Source organism: Phyllobates terribilis, unplaced genomic scaffold (genome assembly GCF_046119375.1).
Source record: "Phyllobates terribilis strain yellow unplaced genomic scaffold, ASM4611937v1 Scaffold_11__3_contigs__length_659146591, whole genome shotgun sequence".
In the NCBI taxonomy this organism is placed as follows: Eukaryota; Metazoa; Chordata; class Amphibia; order Anura; family Dendrobatidae; genus Phyllobates; species Phyllobates terribilis.
Genome location: NW_027362771.1, coordinates 348,817,868 through 348,841,711, shown reverse-complemented (window position 1 = coordinate 348,841,711; position 23,844 = coordinate 348,817,868). Strand labels below are relative to the sequence as shown.

At 45.2% G+C, this 23,844-nt stretch overlaps 1 protein-coding gene across 3 annotated transcripts in view; it reads right to left on the bottom strand.

Annotated features, from left to right (window-relative positions):
* Positions 1–6,808: 6,808 nt before the first annotated feature.
* The window catches only part of LOC141166305 (long-chain fatty acid transport protein 2-like), a 228,447-nt gene continuing 211,411 nt past the window's right edge, over positions 6,809–23,844 (bottom strand). For all 3 annotated transcript variants that reach the window (XM_073652865.1, XM_073652867.1, XM_073652864.1), the window contains exons 10-11: positions 13,604–13,734; positions 6,809–9,389 (exon numbers count right to left, since the gene is read on the bottom strand). In XM_073652865.1, the coding sequence (XP_073508966.1) occupies positions 9,213–9,389; positions 13,604–13,734 (308 nt within the window). In that variant the 3' untranslated portion in view covers positions 6,809–9,212. The remainder of the gene's footprint in view (positions 9,390–13,603; positions 13,735–23,844) is intronic.

Genomic DNA, 23,844 nt, shown 5'->3' with positions numbered 1-23,844 from the left:
AGCTGCTCCCACCACCTTCCTGTCCCTCACGCCATGATGGGTCAAGGACCTCATCATCTACACCACCCTCTTCAAACAACTGCTTCTCCTGGGTAGTCTCGACAGCACAGTACGCACCAGAAAGTGGCACCTGAGTCTCATCATCAGATGCGTACTGAGGTGTGCTGCTGACCATAGGCACTGGCCCACCCGCCTCTTCAGATTCAGAGAGACAAAACGGTTGCGCATCACTGCATACTACCTCTTCTTCAAATTCTCGAATTCTGCTTGGCTGGCCCCCTCTTTCCAAGCCAAGAGATTCAGAGAACAGAAGTAGAGATGGCTCCTGTCCAGGGCTCTCTGACTGCCTGGGCAATTTGGCAGGTGGTGAAGAGACAGATGGGTGCTCTTCAGTGCTCAGGACCTGAGAGGATCTGGAACTAATTGAAGTCGATGCGTTAGCTGCCATCCATCCGACAACGGCTTCAATTTGGTCCTCGCGCAGCAGTGGGGTACGGCTAGCTCCTACAAAGCTGCGCATAAAGGACTGTTCCCTGGTAAAACTGGGGGATGCTGAGTCACTGGTGCCCGCAGCAGGCACAGAATCCCCACGTCCTCTCCCTGCAGGCACAGAATCCTCACGTCCTCTCCCTGCAGAAACTCCACGCCCACGCCCACGACCACGACCACATGCCTTACTCCCTGCCTTCTTCATCTTGGTAGACTGATAAAGATAGGCAGAAAAGTACTAAGGGCTTAGTGTGCTTATTCCTGAACAGCTGCTAACAGGTATAAGAAACACTAATTTTATAAAGTGTGGACTAGACTTTAATATGAGCTAATGTGGCCTACACAACTGTAAAGTGGAGTGTTTGGTGAACTTTATTTAGGTTTTTTTTGTCACAAAAAGACACTGGATGTGCCTAAAGATGTAATAACGATAGTATCACAAACTTTTTGTAGCTATTACAATGTAGGAAGGTAACCTACAATGCAATAGATGAGGCTGCAAAAAATAGGCTAATACTAATCTGGCTGGGGCTGCAGGGCCCAATGCTGCAGAAAGGCTCCTCTATCTACTCCTATATAGTGTGTTTGGAATCAATTTAGCTGAATACGGATGGAACCACCACACTAATAGGAGATATCAGGAAAAATTATGAATTGGCAATAAAGGACAATGTATGAGGCAGTGACACACACTGAGTGCACTACAACCAGACGGGGTTGAAGCACACACTACAGGGTGAGCTGCACTCACACACCAGACCTTGCAGACAGCGGTGAACAGTACAGATGCAGAGCACTGTGCACTAGTGCTGCAAGACGGAAAAAAATTTCTCTATCTACTCCTATATAGTGTGTTTGGAACCAATTTAGCTGAATACAGATGGAACCACCACACTAATAGGAGATATCAGGAAAAATTATGAATTGGCAAAAAAGGACAATGTATGAGGCAGTGACACACACTGAGTGCACTACAACCAGACTTGGCTGAAGCACACACTACAGGGTGAGCTGCACTCACACACACAGACCTTGCAGATAGCGGTGAACAGCACAGGGAACTGTGCACTAGCACTGCAAGGCACAGTGATTTAGAAAGTAGCTTGGGTAAAGCAGTATAGAGCAAATAGGTAGCTAAAACTGTCCCTCAGAACAACAGCGTCCTATCCCTAACTGAATTCACAGCAGAGTGAGCTCAAAATGGCGGCGGTGGCTTTTATAGTGCATCATGACATCATTTCAGCAGCCAATCACAGCCATGCCATTAGTTAAGATGCCTACATGCCTAACAGGATGTGCCCACACTTCTTAGGATCCTCATTGGCTGAATAAAATGAAAATGTCTCATTGCATTATGGGAACTTCCGATTCCGGTATACGATATTGCAATAGTATCGGAATTAAGTATCGGAATTCCGATACCGCGAATATCGGCCGATACCCGATATTTCAGTATCGGAATGCTCAACACTACTCATCAGGTATAATTTATCCCTGTCATGTTTCCTTTCCTTTTTTTCCCCGTTTTTTCCTTTTTTCTTTTCTCTTTTTCCCTTTTCCTTTTTCATTCTTTCCTTCTGTCCTTGTCTTTATCTATCCCTTTAATTCTATTCTTCTTATTTTTGTCTTTATTTCTCCCCTCTGTCTCCCTCTGATATACCTTTCCATCTCTATGTACTCTTGTTCTGGAATTACTTTGGTCTCTGCTCACGGCGATAGCGCTATTTCCTATACATGCTACTGCACGTGCGCTATATTTATCGGCTTTCCTCGGCTTTTTTCGCCTTCTTTCGTTGCAAATCGGCCCGCGCATGCGCACTAACCTTTCTTCTATTCGTCCACGCACCGGAAATGACTACACACGCCCACCTCAAAGCGCGCACTTATAGCGGTGAGAACATGGGCTCATACAGCGGCATTCTTTGGATCGCACACTTGTGCTACGGGACCCTACTACCACCAGGTAATGCCCCACTAAGATATACCTTATATTTGTTCTATATATTTATTCTATATACTTGCACATCTTCTGTCTTTACTCTTACTTCTGGATATTACCTTTTTTTCTTAAACCTGGGAATAATGAATATCACTAATATTGGAGATAGTCTTTTATTCATATAGTAGTCCCCAATATTTTGTGGAGATATTGGAAATACCTTTATGAATTTTTATTCTTTGACTTTCCTAGGGATATCTGAGAGATCTTTAGAAGAATATTTTATGGAAGAATTATCTATTGATGAATTTTGGATTTTTCTGATGAATTTTTCTGGATAAAAATTTTTTTTTTGTTGATGGAAGCTTGATTGCTAGTTTTTGACCCCTATCCTTATTATTGTTGGTACTATATGATCCAGTAATATAACATAATGATATGAATGAATTAAATATTAAAGTCAATATTATATTTCTGAATTAATAGTACAACATTATATTGCTTGTATATTCCTTATTACATTGACATATTGTAAGCTGATGTTATACTATATGTAAGAAATATGTAAAAAATATGTAATGAATGGCTGAAAATAATTTTCCCTTGTTTTAAATGGTCTTTATGCAGGTCATTATGTCTTCTTGTGGTATATTGATTTCGCTTTTTGTTTTTTTGTTTTCTCTTTTGTATATATACAGATACCTTGAAAAAAGCCATTGTAGGCCGAAACGTTGATGCTATGTATCTGTATTCATGAGTCGTTTAATATGAATAATAAAAAATTCTAAATTGAAAAAATTCTTTACAAATCAAAAATTATTGAGTGCCAGAGTTATTATTAATTTCTTTGGATACTTTATTACTCCTGGCACCGTCTATAAGATAGTGAGCACCCAATCTGAAAATGTATATATACACACTGACATACACAGACATTCACATCATACATGCACACACACATAAGAAATATTTTTTATATGTGGATTGGGGAAGCTCTCTCACCGGCCCCCTGGCCAGTGTCCCATCCAGCTCCTCAGTCATGTGGCAGTGCAGGGCCTCAGGCGTGTCACATGGCCCTGGACCATCAGGGGGGCCAACTCGCCGTCAGGGCCTGGGCCGCTTCCCCGGCATCTGTGCAGGGCCGCCGGTGCTGTTCAAGCCCTGCTCTGCTTCATGCAGCAGCAGTGTGCGGTCAGTGTGCTGCTGCTCCACCAATCAGGCCTAGTGCTGTCACTTTCCAGACGTGGCCGCGCGCTGTGCGCTGTGCGGCTGTGTCTGGTAGTAATGACACGGCAGGTGCGACACACAAGCACAATTAAAGGCGCAGTGTCGCCCCTGTGTGTCATTACTACCAGACACAGCCTCACTGCGCACAGCGCGCGGCCATGTCTTGAAGGTGACAGCACTGGGCCTGATTGGTGGAGCAGCAGCACACTGACCGCACACTGCTGCTGCTGCATGAAGCAGAGCAAGGCTTGAACAGCACCGGCGGCCCTTGCAGATGCCGGGGAAGTGGCCTGGGCCCCGATAACGAGTGGGCCCCCCTGATGGTCCAGGGCCCCGGCACTTGCCCGGGTATGCCGGGTGCTGACGCCGGCCCTGTGTGTGGCCCCCTCATTCCCCAATCCTGGTATATGTGGCCCCCTCACCTCCCAATCATGGTATGCATGGTCCCCTCCCTCCCAATCCTGATATGTATGGTACCCCTCATCCCCCAATCCTGGTATGTGTGGCCTCCTCATCCCCCAATCCTGGTATGCATGGTCCCCTCACCCCCAATCCTGGTATGCATGGTCCCCTCATCCCCCAATCCTGGTATGCATGGCACCTCTCACCCTCCAATCCTAGTATGCATGGTACCCCTCACCCCTCAATCCTGGTATGTATGCTACCCCTCATCCCCCAATCCTGGTATGTGTGGCCCCCTCACCTCCCAATCCTGGTATGCATGGTACCCCTCACCTCTCAATCCTGGTATGTATGGTACCACTCATCCCCCAATCCTGGTATGCATGGCACCCCTCACCCCCCAATCCTGGTATGCATGGCCCCCCTCACCACCCAATCCTGGTATGCATGGCACCCCTCATCCCTTTCACACTGCACAAATACAAAAAAAAACCAATTATACTCACCTTTCTCCCCTGTGCTCCAGCGCTGCTGTGTCCTGTTCTGCCGGAGGCCGGAGGAGGAGTGCGGCGCCGGAGTACGCGCGTGCCCATACCGTGCTGTACGGCACCATTTTGCTGAAGACCCACTGCAAATGTGTCTTCGATAAAATGGCGCCGGATAGCGCTATGCGTATGCGCCGATTTCGACGCCTTCACTCCGCCCCAGGTCTCCGGCCAGAAGAGGGGCGCCACGGCAACGCTCTTCCCAGTCAGGTAAGTATGTAAGTATGGCGCTGGAGATTGCGGTATGCGTTCAGTGTCTACGCATACCGCAATCTCCGGTGCCATACACTCCTCTTACCTGTAACGGTTCCATGCGTTCTTCTCCAAGGCGTGTCGCGCTTGCGCAGTCTATAGAGGCTGTAGACAGAGGGACGCTTGTAGCTTTATATTATAGATAAGGGAGGATGGTCAGTGCCGCTTCTGCCATAAGGCGAGATGAGCATCTTTCCTCATGTGGCGTCTGAGGTGTCTAAAAGCTTAACGGAATAGATCAGGCTGTGTGGAGCAGGCTTAGGGATCTGCTCCACAAGTGGTGGGTGGATGACGGCTATGTTACACAGCCTACAACTCTCTCTAACTGCTGCTGTTAACTATCTTGTTTCCGCTGTCTCTCCCTGACAGCAGCATTTAAATTGAGCGGTCGCTGGTGCACACACACACCTGCTCCTCTCTTCCTCCCCGCTATACGACTGCTGTGTACCGACGGATTGTCATGAAGCTAAAAGAACCATAAAGCGGGGATTTACCCAAATTAGGCAGGATAGGTAAGCATGTAATATATATACTCATCTGATGGGGTTGTGTGGGAAACAACCACAATATGGCATCTAATATCAGCTGCTGCAGCATCCACAAGGATTCAACTTGCCAAGATACCAGGAAAATTGGATTTGATCTGCACTGCTGGATTAGCAGTCAAGGATCCAAGAAGCAAGGATTAATAAAAGTGGTTTATTGTCAACGCGTTTCATCAGACTCCTTCTTCCGGACAACCACATGTACCATTTATTATTTACTTCTTTCTTTTCTACAAGTTATTTATCCATTCATCTGCTCTTTGGACTCCATATCCCTTTTTCTTTCTTTCTGTATTTATTCTTTCTGCTCCACACATACAGTATTCATGCATACCTTTCCTGGTATCTTGATGGGTTGCCGTTGTCATGGCAGCTGGGTACATTCCGGGTAGATCCCGAGATCTCTTCTCCCAAGATCTCAATCTGTGATGCTCCGGCGGGCATTTTCCCGAAGCCCACCGCAGGGCTATGTATGGGAGAGGGAACCTCCACTCACCGCCAAATTCTTCTGAGAGAATGGGGCCCGCAGCATCGCCCCACTCCTGCTGCACTCACCGCCAATCTCCTGCATCTGTGACCCCGCTCCACCGATGCCGCTCCTACCTTCGCATTATAAGACGCACCCCCATTTTCCTCACAAATTTGGGGGGGAATAGTGTATCTTATAATCCAAAAAATACAGTGAATTGCAACTCTGAAAATTATAGTTTACATAATTAGATGTTCCATTTGTCGAGAGATTTATGTAGGGTGCACAATGCGCTAGTTGCAAATACGCATTAATGAACACCTTAATGACATGTCCAATACAGGTATCATTGACGTAAAAAAACATGTCAACATCAACATAAAACCAATGTAAAGTAGCAATGTACTAATAAAGTCAGTTCCAATTTAATGTAGGTTGTAAAGTATTATACATGGAGGGCAATAGTGCAGTATGCATTGTAATTGTGGTCCTCCTATGAAGCGGAGTGTGAGCCCAGCCTGAGCTTCACAGGAGGACTAAGAAGGTAGTCATGGAGTCTTTCAGCAGGCCCCTGATTGCCATGGTAAGTTACCCATCATCTCCCTACTACTGTGTCACTAGGGGCCAATGGGAGCTTGTGTGCAAGCGCATCTGTAAACAGGCCTTTAAATGCCACTGTTGCTAATTGACAGCAGCATTTAAATGGTTAACAGCAGCGTTTGGAGCGATCTCCGGCGCTGCTGTTAGAGAAAGATGCTAGCTTTATAGCAGTCTGAATCTACCGCATATGAAGCAGACTCAGCCCCTTAACCCTCTCCATACAACCCGCAGTGAGCTGTGATGAAAATGTATATGACAGGCCGTTAAGGTATACATAAATTAGGCACAATTCTCACCAAATACCAAGACAACTATATTTAGTGACAGACAACGCTCTCTATGAGAATAAATGAACCTTATTTTAAGGCTTTATTTCGTGTTAAGGCACAGATTATTTTTGAAAACCCACATAAGGAGGAAATTCCAAAATATTAAAAAAATATGTATAACAGCCCACAAATACCACTAAACTATAGAACCACCAAAATGTATTAAAAAGCAGGCAATAATAGTATCCACAATCACTTTATTACTTAACTTTATTCAGAACAATAGACTACAAAATATAAAACACAAAGGACATGATAAAAGATATATTATAAAAAAGAGGCGGGAGGGGGGTGCCATGATTGGAAGTTACAATATTAGATCCTTCAATTTATTAATAATAACAGAAGTTAAATGCACTGTACATGGAAATTGGTATAAATGCAAGATTAATAATGAATAAAGATCTTAATAGACATAATTATACATATCTAGTGACCAGTGACTGCTATTTGGTCACTAGACATTTATGTTTATATCTACTAATATATTTATTCATTATTACCAAATAATCTTGCATTTATACCGATTCCTATATACAGAGCACTTTCACATCTGTTATTATTAATAAATTGAATGATCTAGTATTGTAACTTCCAAACATGGCACATTCCTCCCACTCTTTTTTTATAATACATCTTTTATTGAGCCCTTTGCGGTTTACGTCTATTGTTTTCAATCAATTTAATTAATAAAGTGATTAGTATACTATTATAGCCTGCTTTTTAAATACATTTTGTTGGTTTTACAGCTTTTTTTAACCTGTAATTAATAGATTAAAACAATAGCCAGCAGAGGTGGAAGTAGCTTTTAGGTAAATTTTAATGTTTATCATAGCATTTGATTAATACAATTACTTTCGCATTATACCCCTGGAAATACTTTGTATTCAAAATCAAGCAATATTATCACTGCTTTTTAACCTACAACCCAAATATCTTTTTATTTATTTTCTAATTCTGATCTCTGAAGAACATTTTTATCATATGTTAGTTTCACAGCTGAAATGGAAAAAAAACCTCCATCCAGGTGTCGACCAGATGAACTTCGGCTACAGAAACAAATCATTTAATTATCATGCTTACTTATGTAATGGCAACATATTCTGCATTGTTTATATACATTTTCATCATGTTCCCCATTAGGCCTCACAATACTTTCCCTATCAGTATGTCTGAGGAGTGTAGGTGTAAAATGGAGTACTCAGAGGAAACCCACACAAACATGGGGAGAACATACAAACTCTTTTGAACCCAAGACCCCAGCACTGCAAAGCAACAGTACTAACCACTGAGCCACCAATGTGCTGCCTATATAAAATCAATTGGAGTTACAAAAACAGCGTAATGTAAAGCTATGTTGTTTCTCTAATTCTGGAATAACTCAGAGTTAGTCCTTGGCCCCACTATCAGTATTAGGTCAGTATTCGGTCAGTATTTTTTCTCAAGAGTGGAAGCCAAAACCAGGTGAGGAACAATCAGATAAAAGGTATAATAGAAACAAGTCACCAATTCTGTATTTATCACCCGCTCCTGGTTTTGGCTCCCACTCCTGAGAAAAATTACTGACCAAATACTGACTGTGGGGCCGTGGCCTTATGGAAACAGCATAGCTCATCTATATTTGGATTTTTCTGTAGCCTCCACCTGTGATTGGCACCTAGATGGAGTTACTCTTGTCTCCACCGCGAACGGCTAAGGTGGGAACAACCCTTTAATATTTGAAAAACTAAGCAGTTTTCATCAGTTTTCTGGAGTAAAACTGCTTAAAGGGTCTGTCCAGTCTTTTGGTAAAAGTCTGCAGTCACTCTATGTGACTGAAAACTTCTGAATCCTCCCAGCACGCAGACCACACACTGACCGGATTCTCCGGTGAGACCAGGTGGCCCCATAACTTCGAGTACATGATATGCATATATGCGGTCACAAGGAGACGAGCATGGTCTTGCTCAGTTCAATGATATTGAGCAAGAACGAGCACATGTAGTCGGAATGTGGCCGGAAGTATACAAATTGTCTACTTGTGTTCACATGACCGCCTGGTTTTGCCACAGACTTTGGAGAATCCTGATGATGTGCGGTGCAAACGCTTTGAGGATTCAGACTCTTTTAGCAAAAGATTAGATAACACCTTAAATTGTTGCCAATTTTTTTTTAAGTGGGTTGAGCTTAACAAGGAGGGAGCGTATATGATGGTGTATATTATGATAGAAATATACTCCAGTCCCTTGTTGTGGTGGTGCACAGCAGCTGAAAGATACTTCAAATTCATTAAGTGGTGCACGCCTGAATTTGGAGCATCTTTCTTCAGCGCACTCATTATGAAGACTGGAGTGTAAAATGCCTATATTGAGGATTCAGGGCTTAAATCTTTCTCCACAGTGAATACTAAAAGTTTTAGAAAACCCTTTCATCATTCTAAAGTTTAATTTTTTGTCCTAAAATATCATTGTAAGTCTTGAGATCCAGTAGCCTGTAGGTTCTATCGGTATCATCCAAGAAGTATAGTGGATCTTTAATACAGGACAGATTGAAGCCATCTTTGACCAGTCCCATTTTATATTGCTTGTAAGTGCCATTGACTGGTAAGGCATCCTGTAGGGTTAAACAAAGTGAAACATGTAGTTACAAGACAGCAGTGTCACATTCACTGAATAGATTATATGTAATAAATTAGTTCTTATAAGATTACAGTATGTTTTACAAACAATCCTTTTCTTCAAAGACAAGCATTTGTGATATTTTCCTGAATACCACTGCTTATAATAGAAGATTAAAGAAAATCTATTCCATGGATCTATTCTGAAAAATGAGTCTTCTTATGACATTATATAATATTTTCATTTGGTTTCCACATTTCATACAAATTTAAAACATTAAAACTTGGCAAAATTCCAATAGGTGAAAGGCTCATAACAGCATCATGATTGGGCTTTTACTGGTGCAGACCTAAGCCAACATAATCCCATCAGTCTTATTAGTGCCACTAACAGAGATAATTATTCTAAATTGAAAAGGAGCAGTTATCCATTCTGTTTCTTTTTACTAAATATTTATATTACTAAAAAAAAAGTCTGGAGCATCAATTATAAACAGATTGCATTGTGCCACTTCTACTTCCAAACATGTCGCACATACAGTGGGTACAGAAAGTATTCAGACCCCTTTAAATTTTTCACTCTTTGTTTCATTGCAGCCATTTGGTAATTTCTAAAAAGTTCATTTTTTTGTCATTAAATTACACTCTGCACCCCATCTTGACTGAAAAAACAGAAATGTAGACGTTTTTGCAATTTTAATAAAAGAGAAAAACTGAAATATCACATAATATCATAAGTATTCAGACCCTTTGCTCAGACGCTCATATTTAAGTCACATGCTGTCCATTTCCTTGTGATCCTCCTTGAGATGGTACTACTCCTTCATTGGAGTCCTGCTGTGTTTAATTAAACTGATAGGACTTGATTTGGAAAGGCACACACCTGTCTATATAAGACCTCAGAGCTCACACTGCATGTCAGACCAAATGAGAATCATGAGCTCAAAGGAACTGCCCAAGGAGCTCAGAGACAGAATTATGGCAAGACACAGATCTGGCCAAAGTTACAAAAGAGTTTCTGCATTACTCAAGGTTCCTAAGAGCACAGTGGCCTCCATAATCCTTAAATGGAAGAAGTTTGGGACCACTAGAAGTCTTCCTAGACCTGGCCGTCCAGCCAAACTGAGCATTCGTGGTAGAAGAGCCATGGTTGGAGAGGTAAAGAAGAACCTGAAGATCACTTTGGCTGAGCTCCAGAGATGCAGTAGGGAGATGGGAGAAAGTTCCACAAAGTCAACTATCACTGCAGCCCTCCACCAGTCGGGTCTTTATGGCAGAGTGGCCGGACGGAAGCCTCTCCTCAGTGAAAGCCCGCATAGAGTTTCCTCAAAAACACATGAAGGACTCCCAGACTATGAGAAATAAGATTCTCTGGTCTAATGAGATGAATATAGAACTTTTGGTGATAATTCTAAGCAATATGTGTGGAGAAAACCAGGCACTGCTCATCACCTGCCCAATACAATCCCAACAGTGAAACATGGTGGTGGCAGCATCATGCTATGGGGGTGTTTTTCAGCTGCAGGGACAGGACGACTGGTTGCATTTGAAGGAAACATGAATGCGGTCAAATACAGAGATATCTTGGATGAAAACCTCTTCCAGAGTGCTCAAGACCTCAGACTTGGCCAAAGGTTCACCTTCCAACAAGACAATGACCCTAAGCACACAGCTAAAATAACAAAGGAGAGTCTTCAGAACAACTCTGTGACCATTCTTGACTGGCCCAGCCAGAGCCCTGACCTAAACTAAATTGAGCATTTCTGGAGAGACTTGAAAATGGCTGTCCACCAACGTTCACCATCCAACCTGACGGAACTGGAGAGGATCTGCAAGGAAGAATGGCAGAGGATCCCCAAATCCAGGTGTGAAAAACTTGTTGCATCATTACCAAGAAGACTCATGGCTGTACTAGCTCAAAAGGGTGCTTCTACTCAATACTGAGCAAAGGGTCTGAATACTTATGACCATGTGATATTTCAGTTTTTCTTTTTTAATAAATTTGCAAAAATTTCTACATTTCTGTTTTTTTTTCAGTCAAGATGGGGTGCAGAGTGTACTTTAATGAGAAAAAAAATGAACTTTTTAGAATTTACCAAATGGCTGCAATTAAACAAAGAGTGAAAAATTTAAAGGGGTCTGAATACTTTCCACACCCACTGTATAACTTCATAGTTACATAGTTAGTTTGGTTGAACAAAGATCCATGTCCATCAAATTCAAACAAGAAATGTGAGAGGATAAAGAGAATGGAGCATTGGTATGACCATAATGTAGCATCCAGTCTGCCCTAAAAGAACATATTTTCCATCCCGATCCCACATGTTGATTGATGGAATCAAAATTCAGAATGTTACTGTCTCCTTCTCCATTATCCTGCAGACAGTAAGCCCGCAAGGGCAGTGCACTCTCCTTTCCGTACCAATCTACCATTGTTAGTTTGTTCACCGTATTTTATATTTGTATCTTGTATGTAGCCCCTTGTAATGTACAGCACTATGGAATCAATGCTGCTCTAAAAAGAAAAAAATAATATGTTATTTTCTTCTAAAGAAAAGCATCTAAACAATTTTTTAAACCATTGATGGTCCCAGAGATTAAGAGTTCTTATGGCCTGTCTCTTCTGGACAATGAACTTTTCTTTCCCCAAATGGAGGGAGTCCCCGCTTGATTTTTGAGAGGGGACATAAGGGAAAACATGACATCAGTAAAATAACATTAGATTAAGTGTGCCATTCACAGGATTGACGCTACACAAAAGGCATAACATCTATGTACTGTTATTATAGGAACTCAGAACCAAGAGGGGTATCACAAAGGCTACAAAAAGTGTAATTCCTGAAATCTCCATCTGGTGAGCTTCAAAGCTTGGTAAGATAGCTTGTGGCCAGGCTGGACATTTCTTATTTACTATAGGGAGAATGTGTGTGTGTTGGGGGGTGGAAGAAACAAGATATTTAATATGCAATGTGCTCACCCCGTATTAGCTCACATTCTAGTTACAAACCTATGATTTCAATAATACAATCTAGGCCATCATGGGAACTTGAGCCCAGGATCAGGCACTTAAAAGATGGGTTACACAATGGAAAAGTGTTCACATGTGGGGGTCAGCCTTAGCTGAATGTGATCCATAAACCATTTCTCCAACCCTCAAGGAAACAGAAGAATAACTTTAGATTGAAATTTTTGTGTATTTCTGAATTTTCTTCCTTTTTATTTTATACAGTAACTGTTTTGCTTATCTGTGTATCGCTTTATTTGTTTTCGTTTTATACCTTTTCTTGTAAGCACTGTATTTTTATATTAAAGCTTAAAACTTTAATATGTTTGGTCCTTTTATGCTCTAAAGAATCTATATCCTATCTGAGAGTGTGTGGTCTTTTGACCGTTGGACAGTAATATAGATTTCGGGGACTCATCACGCCATGAGTTTGATGAGTGAAGGCAGCGTGTTGTATATTCAGGGTATGTCGGCTGTGTTGGGGTGTGATTTATGTTCACTTTGCAGCCTAGAACAGAGGTTGAGTGCAGGATTGAGTAAGATGAGATAAATTGACCCTTTTAGTTGCACCCCACATCATGTGCTGAGAAGTGTGTATGTGACTGACGAATTAACATAAAACAGCTTTTTATCATATTTTTTGTATGGGTCATTTATGTACTAGTACAATTTAATTATGTCCCCACTTAGTCGTCTCTTCTCAAGACTAAATAATGTCATATTTCCTCAAAATGAAGATCCTCCATTCCCCTTATCAGTTTTGTGGCTCTTCTTTGTACTTTTTCTAGGTCCAAGGCATCCTTTCTATGAACTGGTGCCTTCAACTGAACTGAATATTCCAGGTGAGGTCACACTAACTCTTTGTAAAGTGGTAGTATTATGTTCCTGTAAATTTTGTTGAGCTTTATCAGTAACTGGTCATCATCTTTACCAATGTAAATGTAAATTGAGAGTGCCCCTAAATAGTCTGATACTGTTGGCACAGATTAGAAATTGCTAGACTCATCAGTTTGTCAGACATGTCCTATTGACAATGCGAATGGTCATTTGTTGTCAATTTATTAATACATTTCCAGTAGAAATAACAGAGGAACAACACAATGTAGAGTTCTGAGATGCTCCTGCAAGTATTTACTAAAATAGACAAATGAAGAGAGCTGACAATTTTTTCTTTAAAGGAGTGATTCACTTTTAAGATGGTCTTACCTGTATTCTTACAAACCGAGGTCTTGCATAATTGGGTAAATATTCAGTAACTTGTGAAAACAGTGCATCCCCATCGAACATTCTTCCTTCTTTAAGCTTGATGGAAACCATCCCAATCCTACCTTCATGATCTAGGACAGGAAAAATGTTAGCATAAACATTTATTTCCATGTGGCCTCTGAGTCGTGTAAGAATGTGAACAATGTGGAGGAATGAGTCATCATTGCTTAGTACAATGACCAGGAAAATGTATAAAGCTGCGCCATCTGTGGGTGATATCTACAAACCTCAGGATTGTTACCTAAAAACAGCTTGGGAGGAAAACGTAGACATGGAAAACACATCTTGCATTGCAACAGAGTTGTGTTACGACTCCAATTCCAAAAAAGTTGGGACGCTGTGTAAGATGTAAAAAAAACACAAAAATGCAAAGATTTGGAAATCTTTTATAGCCATATTTTATAACAACAGCACATAACATACTGTTCAGAAGGTAAAAATTAGACCTTTTCCATTTTATTTAAAAAAAATTACGACACGCGAAACGTGAGGAGGCCCAAGCGAAACGTGCGTTGGGGCTGCAGGTCTGGTGTCAAACAAGGGAAAATTATGGGTAAGAGTAATGGCAATAGATCTTGATATATTTTGAGCAGGATTTCTATTTATACACAGTGTTTCCATTGAGTACTGGGCAGAACTATTGATATGTATGGTCACTGGACTGATTCATTAACTTTTTTGTTACTAGTATACTGCTAATATAGATTTGGACATGTGATATTTATTATTTGCTGCTCATGCATTAGCACTTTCAGACTACCTTACTCCCCATGCCCCTTTTAAGTATGTGCTGCTAACCCCACTCCCTTAATACCTGAGTCTTGTTTCTAATCTTCTTGTCTGTATACCCGTACTATAGGTTACTGTTTATATTATGAATACCAATTAATAAAGAAATATTTTTTCAAACTGAAAGACTACTTTGGCTCCCTATCTTTAGTATTATATTCCATTACTGGAGTGTCTAGTCATTTTATGATGTCTGATATGTGAGGCAGACAAATATTTCTGCTATATACTATGTTTTCTGTTCCGATGTTATTGTTGCAACAGTTATGTTTCCTACATTTGTGTGACATGTGTCCGTTTTTGCTCTCAGACATCGCAATGAGCCATAGAGTTTAACTGAACCATACAGACATTGGATTTAAAAACGAATCCGTGTCTCCAGTCCAGGAAACTCATAGCACATTCTATTTTGCTGATAAGACTCAGCCATTAAAGTCTATGGAGATCAATGTTTATGTGCTGACCCCACTCCCTTAATACCTGAGTCTTGTTCCTAATCTTCTTTTCTGTATATCTGTACTATAAGTTACTGTTCATATTTTGAATATCAATTAAGAAAAAAATATTTTTTATACTGATATAATATTAAAGATAGAGTTCCAAAGTAGTCTAAGAAACATAACTGTATATAAAAAGAGCATGTTAGAAATGCAGAGTCTCTAAAAAGCAAAGACGGCCAGAGGGTCACTAATCTGTGAAGAACTGAGTCTAATAAGCGTGGAACAATTTAAAAAAAATGTTCCTTAACGTAAAATTGCAAACACTTTGAATATACCACCATCTATAGTACATAATGTCATTACAAGATTCAGAGATTCTGGAGAAATCCATGTGCACAAGGGACAAGGCCGATGGTTTATACTGGATGCTCGTGATCTACAACCCTCAGGCGGTACTGCATTAAAAACAGGTATTAATTGCTAGCGCAAATCACTGTGTGAGCTCAGGAATACTTTGAGATATCATTGATCTGTGAACGCTTTTCGCCGTGCAATCCACAAATGCAAGTTAAAGCTCTGTTATGCAATAAAGAAGGCATATATCAACACAATCCAAAAATTCTACCGTTTTCCAAAATGGAAAATTGTTTTGTGGTGAGATGAGTCAAAATGTGAAATTCTTCCGCTGTTAACTGGGGGCTCAAAGAGGAGAGCAACCAGCCAGCTTGATATCGCCGTACAGTTCAAGAGCCTGCATCTATGATGGTATGGGGTTGCATTAGTGCCTAGGGCATGGGCAGCTTATACATCTTGAAAGAGACTATCAATGTTGAGCATTATATAGAGGTTTTATAGCAACTTATCCTCCCATTCAAACAACATCTATTTCAGGAAAGGCCTTGTATATTTCATCAAGACAATGCTAAACCACATACTGCATCCATCACAATAGCATGGCTTCACAGAAGAAGAGTTCGGGAGATGAACTGGCCGCCTGCAGTCCAGGCCTTTGACCAACAGAAAATATTTGGTGCATTATGAAACAAAAAAACCACACAGAAGACCCAGGACTGTTGAGCGACTAGAATCCTACATCAGATAAGATAGGGGAACATTCCTCTCCCCAAACTCCAGCAATTGGTCTACTCACTTTCCAGACATTTACAAACCGTATGCCACACAATGGTAGACATGGCCCTGTTTCAACTTTTTTGAATTTGTTGCTACCATCAATTTCTAGATGAGTTAAGTTGTTTAGAATAAATGGAAAAATGTCTAACTTTCACCTTTTGGTCTGTGTTCTATGTGCTGTTGTGAATTAAATTGTGGCTATATTGAGTGTTCCAAATCATTCCATTTGTATTTTAATTACATTTTATTCAACTTTTTTGGAATTGGTGTTATACATGCAGTGTATATAATGAAAGACAATTTTTAATATCATTTTAACTGACTTGTAACTGTTGATGATTTGTTAGCCTATTTCCAAGGCACAAAGCAGTGTGCTATTGTAGCATCGGCATCTCTGCCTCCTGCCGGGCAGAGACGCCGTTCCCCTCACTGCCGCGGCCCCGGTCCAGCATCTTCCTGTTCTCCTGCTGCTGAGGCGCGCACTGCACGCAGCTTCCCGGGCACTGTGCTTAGGGCGCGCGCGCTCCCTCCCTCTTAAAGGGGCTGGCCGGAGGACTGCCCCTATATTTAGCACCTCCTCCAAAATGGAGGTGCCTGTGTGCTAGGTTGTTGTTTGTGTGCTAACACTCTCCTCAGCCCTCAGGTCCCTTGCCCGCCAGTCTGTCTAACAGTCCTGCCCGCCAGTCTGTCTATCAGCCGAGCCTGCCAGCCTACCTACCCGGAGAACCTGCCAGTTACCTGCCGTGCCCGCCAGCCTGCCTACCCGGAGCACCTGCCAGTTACCAGCCGTGCCCACCAGCCTGCCTAACCGGAGCACCTGCCAAGTTATCTGCCATACCCGCCTGCTCGTTTACCTGGAGTACCCGTCTGGCTATCTAAGCACAGAGGTTCCACCACCCGGATCCGTAACAGTTTGCACAGGCCATGGAATCCGGTGGCTCCCAGGCTTCTTTGCTCTCTGACTTGTACCAGGAGGTCTCTCGTCAGAGATCCCAGCAGGAGACTATCCTGTGCTATCTGCGGACAGTCAACTCCCGCCTGGACAAGCTGTCTACTCCGACGGTGTCCGTCTCTAATCGAGCGGCACCCACTCCGGCGGCACCTCTACCCTGTGGCGCTGTGGCAACCGGCTTTGGACCCCGGCTTTCTGCGCCTCCACGTTTCGATGGTGACCCTGTTCTATGTCGGGGCTTCATAAATCAGTGCACGCTGCACTTTGAACTTCTGGCACACCAGTTCGTCTCCGACTGGGCCAAGGTGGCATTCATCATGTCTCACCTCACCAGAGAGGCGTTGGTGTGGCTTAACCCTCTGTGGGAGAGAGGGGATCCTCTGGTGTCCAATTTCCAGGCTTTCCTCACGTCTTTCTGGAAGGTGTTCGATGAACCTGGATGAAGATCTTCTACTGCCTCCTCACTTCTCCGACTCCGTCAAGGGAGTCTTTCTGTGGGATGGTATGCCGTGCGTTTCTGCACCCTCGCATCTGAGCTGGCCTGGAATAATGAGGCACTGGTGTCCACCTTTTGGGAGGGCTTTTCTGGATGGATCAATGATGAGCTAGCTGGCCGAGACATACCTTCCACCCTGGACAACCTGGTGTCTTTAGCTCTTTAGCTACCCGGATCGACATCCACTTTCTGGAACGTGCTAAGGAGGCGACCCGGGAGAGAAGACTTCCGCGTCTCGCTCCAACCTTCCAAAGGCCTGTCTCGCAACCAGTAATCCCCCGGGTGTCTTCTCCAGAGCCAATGCAAATTGACCAAGCCAAGATGGTCAAGTCTCGCCAGGAGACATGCCGTGCTGAGGGGAGTTGCTTCTATTGCGGCAGTATAGAGCATCTGATCCGTTCCTGCCCGGAGAGACCGGGAAACTCCAGTGTCTAGGACCGCTCGGAGAGGTCATCCTAGGCAAGAGTTCTTCCTCTCCGTCCTTGATTCTGTCCGTTTCTGTGACCAGTGGTGAGACCTGTTTCTTCGAGACTGCCTTTCTGGATCCCAGAGCCGCAGGGAATCTCATTCAACAGGCCGTTGTGGAACGTTATCAGATTCCTACCATACATCTGGCTGAACCTTTGGCGGTTTCCTCAGTGGAGGCGAAACTTCTTCCGTAAACCACCTTGCTGGTCACTGAGCCTGTAACTCTTCAGGTGGGAATGCTGCACTCGGAGAAGATCTCCTTTCATGTGTTGTCCGGTCTCTCTCATCCCCTCTTGCTTGGGCTGCCCTGGTTACAGAGACATGAGCCCGTCCTGAATTGGAGATCTGGTGAAGTGCTCCGTTGGGGTCAGGAATGCCATGAATCCTGTCTGGTTCCGGTTCGTCCTGCTCGACCCCCGTCTACGCCGACTACCCTACCTGGCCTGCCGGCACCCTACTGGTCCTATGTGGACGTCTTTGACAAAAAGGAGGCTGAGACACTACCACCTCATAGGCGGTATTATTGCCCCATCGACCTAATACCTGGTGCTTCACCTCCTCATGGGCGAATCTACCCCATGTCGTTGGCCAAGACCCATGCTATGTCTGAGTACATTGAGGAGAATCTTGCTAGGGGATTTATGCGGAAATCCACCTCTCCAGCTGGAGCAGGATTCTTCTTTGTCAAGATGAAAGATGGCTCGCTTTGTCCTTGTATTGACTATAGGGGTCTAAACCAGATTACCATAAAAAATAAGTACCCCCTGCCTCTCATCTCGGAGTTGTTTGACCGCCTAAAAAGGCGCGAAGATCTTCACCAAGCTCGATCTTCGGGGGGCATACAATCTGGTCTGGATTCATCAGGGAGATGAGTGGAAGACGGCATTCAACACCCGGGATGGTCACTACGAATACCGCGTGATGCCCTTCGGTCTCTGTAATGCTCCAGCCGTCTTCCAGCAGCTAGTTAGTGACATCTTCCAAGATCTCCTGTATTCCTGCGTGGTGGTGTGCCTGGACGACATCTTGGTGTTCTCCCCGGATTTGCCCTCACACCGGAGGGATGTTCGTCAGGTTCTGCTGAGGCTCCGGAAGAATCGCCTGTATGGTAAATACGAGACATGCCTCTTTGAGCAGACCTCCTTGCCGTTTCTTGTTTACATCATTTCTGAGACCGGTCGGCGGATGGATCCAGAGAAGGTGTCTGCTGTCTTAAAGTAGCCCCGACCGGAGGGATTGAAGGCAATTCAACGGTTTCTGGGTTTCGCAACTATTACCTGTAACGGGTCTGGGAGGCGGAACCTCTGAGCAACTATACAAGGGGGCGGTCCTTGTAAGGAAGCGGGTGGCTCCCAGGGAAGACGGGCAGGTAATCACGGCAAGTGACAGGGACAGTCTCTGGGTAGAAGGGCAGGTAGTCACGGCAAGTGACAGGGACAGTCTCTGGGTAGAAGGGCAGGTAGTCACGGCAAGTGACAGGGACAGTCTCTGGGTAGAAGGACGGGTACTCACGGCAAGTGACAGGGACAGTCTCTTGGACAGGCAGGTGGTCACGGCTAGTGACGGCAGAGCCTCCAGGTAGGCTAGCAGGCAGGTAGCAGGTGAGCGCTCCTAGGTGAGCAGGCGAGAGTCTCTGGACAGGCAGGTGGTCACGGCAAGTGACGGCGGAGCCTCCAGGTAGGCTAGCAGGCAGGTAGCAGATGAGCGCTCCCAGGTGAGCAGACAGGAGTCTCTGGACAGGCAGGTGGTCACGGCAAGTGACGGCGGAGCCTCCAGGTAGGCTAGCAGGCAGGTAGCAGATGAGCGCTCCCAGGTGAGCAGACAAGAGTCTCTGGACAGGCAGGTGGTCACGGCAAGTGACGGCGGAGCCTCCAGGTAGGCTAGCAGGCAGGTAGCAGACGAGCGCTCCCAGGTGAGCGGGCAGGCTGGTCCATAGACAGACTGACAGGTGTCGGAAGGCAGACCGTCAGACCGCAGGCTTGTAAGCAGGTAAACGGATATCTGGCAGGTATCAAGCAGGAATCTTGCAGGTGACTGGCAGGTAACAGGCAGGAATCTGGCAGGTGACTGGCAGGTAACAGGCAGGAATCTGGCAGGTGACTGGCAGGTAACAGGCAGGAATCTGGCAGGTGACTGGCAGGTAACTGGAAACAGGACCTGAGGGCTGAAGCAGAGTGAAGGCTTTGCAACAACATTGCTCGGGCACCTCCATTTTGGAGGAGGTGCCTTATATATGGTGAAGTCCTCCGGCCATTGGCCGGGGACTCCTTAGGACGGCGCGCGCGGCCCCTTTAAGAGAGGGGGAGCACGCGCACGCCCTAAGCACCGTGGCCGGGAAGCAGCGCGCGCTGCCAGCAGAGCGGGAGGAAGACGCCGGGCACAGAGCGGAGAGGTGAGGGGAACAGCGTCCCTGCCTAGCAGGAGGCAGGGACTCCGACGCTACATTACCGTCTCTTCATTCCTCATTTTCCTCCCGGACTGCTCCCATCTCTGCTCTCACCCGAAAAGGAGCAAATCCTAGGGAGTGGTCTTCTGAGGAAGAGAAAGCCTTCGTCTCCCTAAAACAAGCTTTATCCTCCGCTCCAGTGCTACACCGTCCGGATTGCAACAAGCAGTTGTTCCTGGAGGTCGATGCCTCCTCCTCCAGGGCCGGAGCAGTGCTCACCCAGAAATCCTTATCCGGGAGAATGGTAACTTGCGGCTTCTTCTCCAAGCTCTTCTCCTCGTCCGAGCGCAATAGGAGATCGAGAGCTGCTGGCCATCAAATTAGCGCTGGAGGAGTGGTGCTACTTGCTGGAGGGGGCTCTGCACCCTGTGGTCATCTACACTGACCATAAAAACCTCGCTTATTTGCAGAATGCCCAAAGACTAAACCCGTGTCAGGCCAGATGGTCACTATTCTTTGCTCGATTCTGCTTTACTCTTCACTACCGCCCGGCAGACAAGAACATTAAAGCTGACGCACTATCCTGTTCATTTTTGTCTACCAACCAGGAGGAGGAGCCTCTATATAACATTGACCCCTCCAAATGAATGACTGTTGCTCCATTTGACCTGTCTCATCTACCTCCTTGTAAGACCTTTGTGGCGGTTCAGGATCGGAAGAAGGTTTTACTGTGGGGTCATTCGTCCAAACTGGCTGGTCACCCCGGCCAGAGGAAGACATTTCTTCTCATTGCCTGACATTATTAGTGGCCCACCCTGCGCAATGATGTTGCGGAATTTGTCCCGGCTTGTTCCTCTTGTGCCCGTAACAAGATACCTAGGCACCTCCCAGCCGGCTATCTTCTTCCTCTTCCCGTGCCTTCCGCTCCGTGGCAACATATTGCAATGAACTTCATCACGGATCTCCCTGTTTCGGCCGGTTGTACTGTCATTTGGGTGGTCGCTGACCGCTTTTCTAAGATGGCCCACTTCATTCCCCTGCCTGGTCTTCCGTCTGCACCGTTGCTGGCTAAGGACTTCATCCATTACATCTTCCGTCTTCACGGCCTACCCCACCACATTGTCTCGGATCGCGGAGTTCAATTCACTTTGCGCTTCTGGAGAGCCACGTGCAAGCTGCTGGATGTCTCCTTGGATTTTTCTTCGGCCTACCATCCTCAGTCCAATGGCCAAGTGGAACGCATCAATCAAATCCTCACCAGTTTTCTTCGACACTTTGTCAACGCTCACCATAGCGATTGGGTTGAACTCCTGCCCTGGGCCGAGTTTTCCTATAACAACCATGAGAGCGAGTTTTCTGCTAAAACTCCGTTTTTTTGTGGTCTACAGTCAACACCCCCAGATTCCGTTTCCGGTCTCCTCTTCAGTGGATAATCCTGCCGTGGAGTCTCTCATCAGCGAATTTTCTGCAATTTGGGAAGACACTAGATCTGCGCTTCTTCAGTCCTCGGAGCTGATGAAGAAGCTGATGGATCCGCCTCTATTCCGTCCGGGAGACAAGGTCTGGCTTTCTTCCAAATATGTTCATCTTAAGATACCATCTTACAAGTTGGGTCCACGATTCATTGGTCCGTTCGAGGATCTGAACCAAATTAATCCGGTGGCTTACAAGCTGAAACTCCCGGCCTCCTTACAAATTCCCAACTCCTTTCACGTGTCTCTCCTCAAACCGGTTGTCCTTAATTATTTCTCTGACGATCCAGGTACCACTCCAGCTCCAGTCTCCACTGAGGACATCTTTGAAGTAGAAAACATTTTGGCCACCAAGAGAGTAAGAGGAAAGACTTTCTTTCTTGTGGATTGGAAGGGGTTTGGCCTGAGGAGAGGTTTTGGGAGCCCAGGGAGAACATTCATGCCCCTCACCTTCATCGGTGTCTCTGCCTCTTGCCAGGCAGAGACGCCGTTCCCCTCACCGCCGCGGCGCCGGTCCGGCGTCTTCCTGTTCTCCTGCTGCTGAGGCGCGCACTGCGTGCAGCTTCCTGGGCACTGTGCTTAGGGCGCGTGCGCTCCCTCCCTCCCTCTTAAAGGGGCCTCACGCTGTCCTAAAGGGTCCCCGGCCAATGGCCGGAGGACTGCCACTATATCTAGCACCTCCTCCAAAATGGAGGTGCCTGTGCAAGGTTGTTGTTTGTGTGCTAACACTCTCCTCAGCCCTCAGGTCCCTTGCCCATTAGTCTAACAGTCCTGCCCACCAGTCTATCTATCAGCCGAGCCCGCCAACTTGCCTACCAGGAGCACCTGCCAGTTACCAGCTGTGCCCGCCAGCCTGCCTATCCGGAGCACCTGCCATTTACCTGCCATGCCCGCCAGCCTGCCTACCCGGAGCACCTGCCAAGTTACCTGCCATACCCGCCTACTCGTTTACCCGCAGTACCCGTCTGGCTATCCGCTTTACCCGCCTGCTTGTCTACCCGGATCACCCGCCAGCCTACCTGCCGTGCTCATCCGCTGTACCAGTCAGCTCCTGTCATCTGACCCGTGGGAGTCACCTGCTCTCACACAAGGTCGGTCCCAGAGTGGCACCTGGTTCACCTGCCCGGTCCCTCCCTGGTTCACGGAGTGGACTAAGCCGCCATGTGACCTGGGTCAGTCCGAGTAGGCACTTAGTTACGCCCCTCTGGTCCCTCCTTGCATCTAAGCACAGAGGGTCCACCACCCGGATCCGTAACAGCTATGCTTAACTGGTCGCTTGCAAAATACATTTATCATAATAAAAAACAATTATTGACATGGCAAAAACATTAAAATAAAATGCTTTATGCTCTTCTACATTTCAGAGTAGTCTACAATACCAACCCATTGTCACTGTGAGGTATAATACATATTGATAAGATGGCCACACACTGGACCTCATCTTCACCTGCCTCTGTTCCCTATCTAACCTCGCTAACTCACCTCTCCCCGTATCTGACCAGTACCTACTCACATTCTCTTCCCTCTCCTTTCTAAGTACACAATCCCCACTACACAAACTTGCACACCCTTGCAGAAATCTCAAACACCTTGATTTACACTCACTTTCAGAGTCCCTTCTCCCTCTTGCAGTCATAGGTTCCTTACACAATGCAGATGCTGCTGTCGCTTTATATAACACCACAACAGCTGCAGCTCTCGAATTGGTCGCTCCCCTCACACATACCAAAGCTCGCACATTCAACAGGCAACCCTGGCACACCAGCCTGACTAAAGAACTGAGGTGGGCTTCCATGATTGCTAACCAGAGCCCCTCACCAATTTCAAGTCCACACTCACTGCTGAAAAACAAACCTGCTTCTAATCTCTCATATCTTCCCTGTCTCACAACCCTAAACAGCTATTCAACACTTTCAATTCTCTCCTCCATCCCCAAGCACTTCCTCCCTCTCCTCTCATCTCAGCTGAAGACTTTGCCTCATTTTTCAAGCAGAACATTGACAAGATTGACAACATCAGAAAAAGTGTTGGCCTACAGTCCCCACAG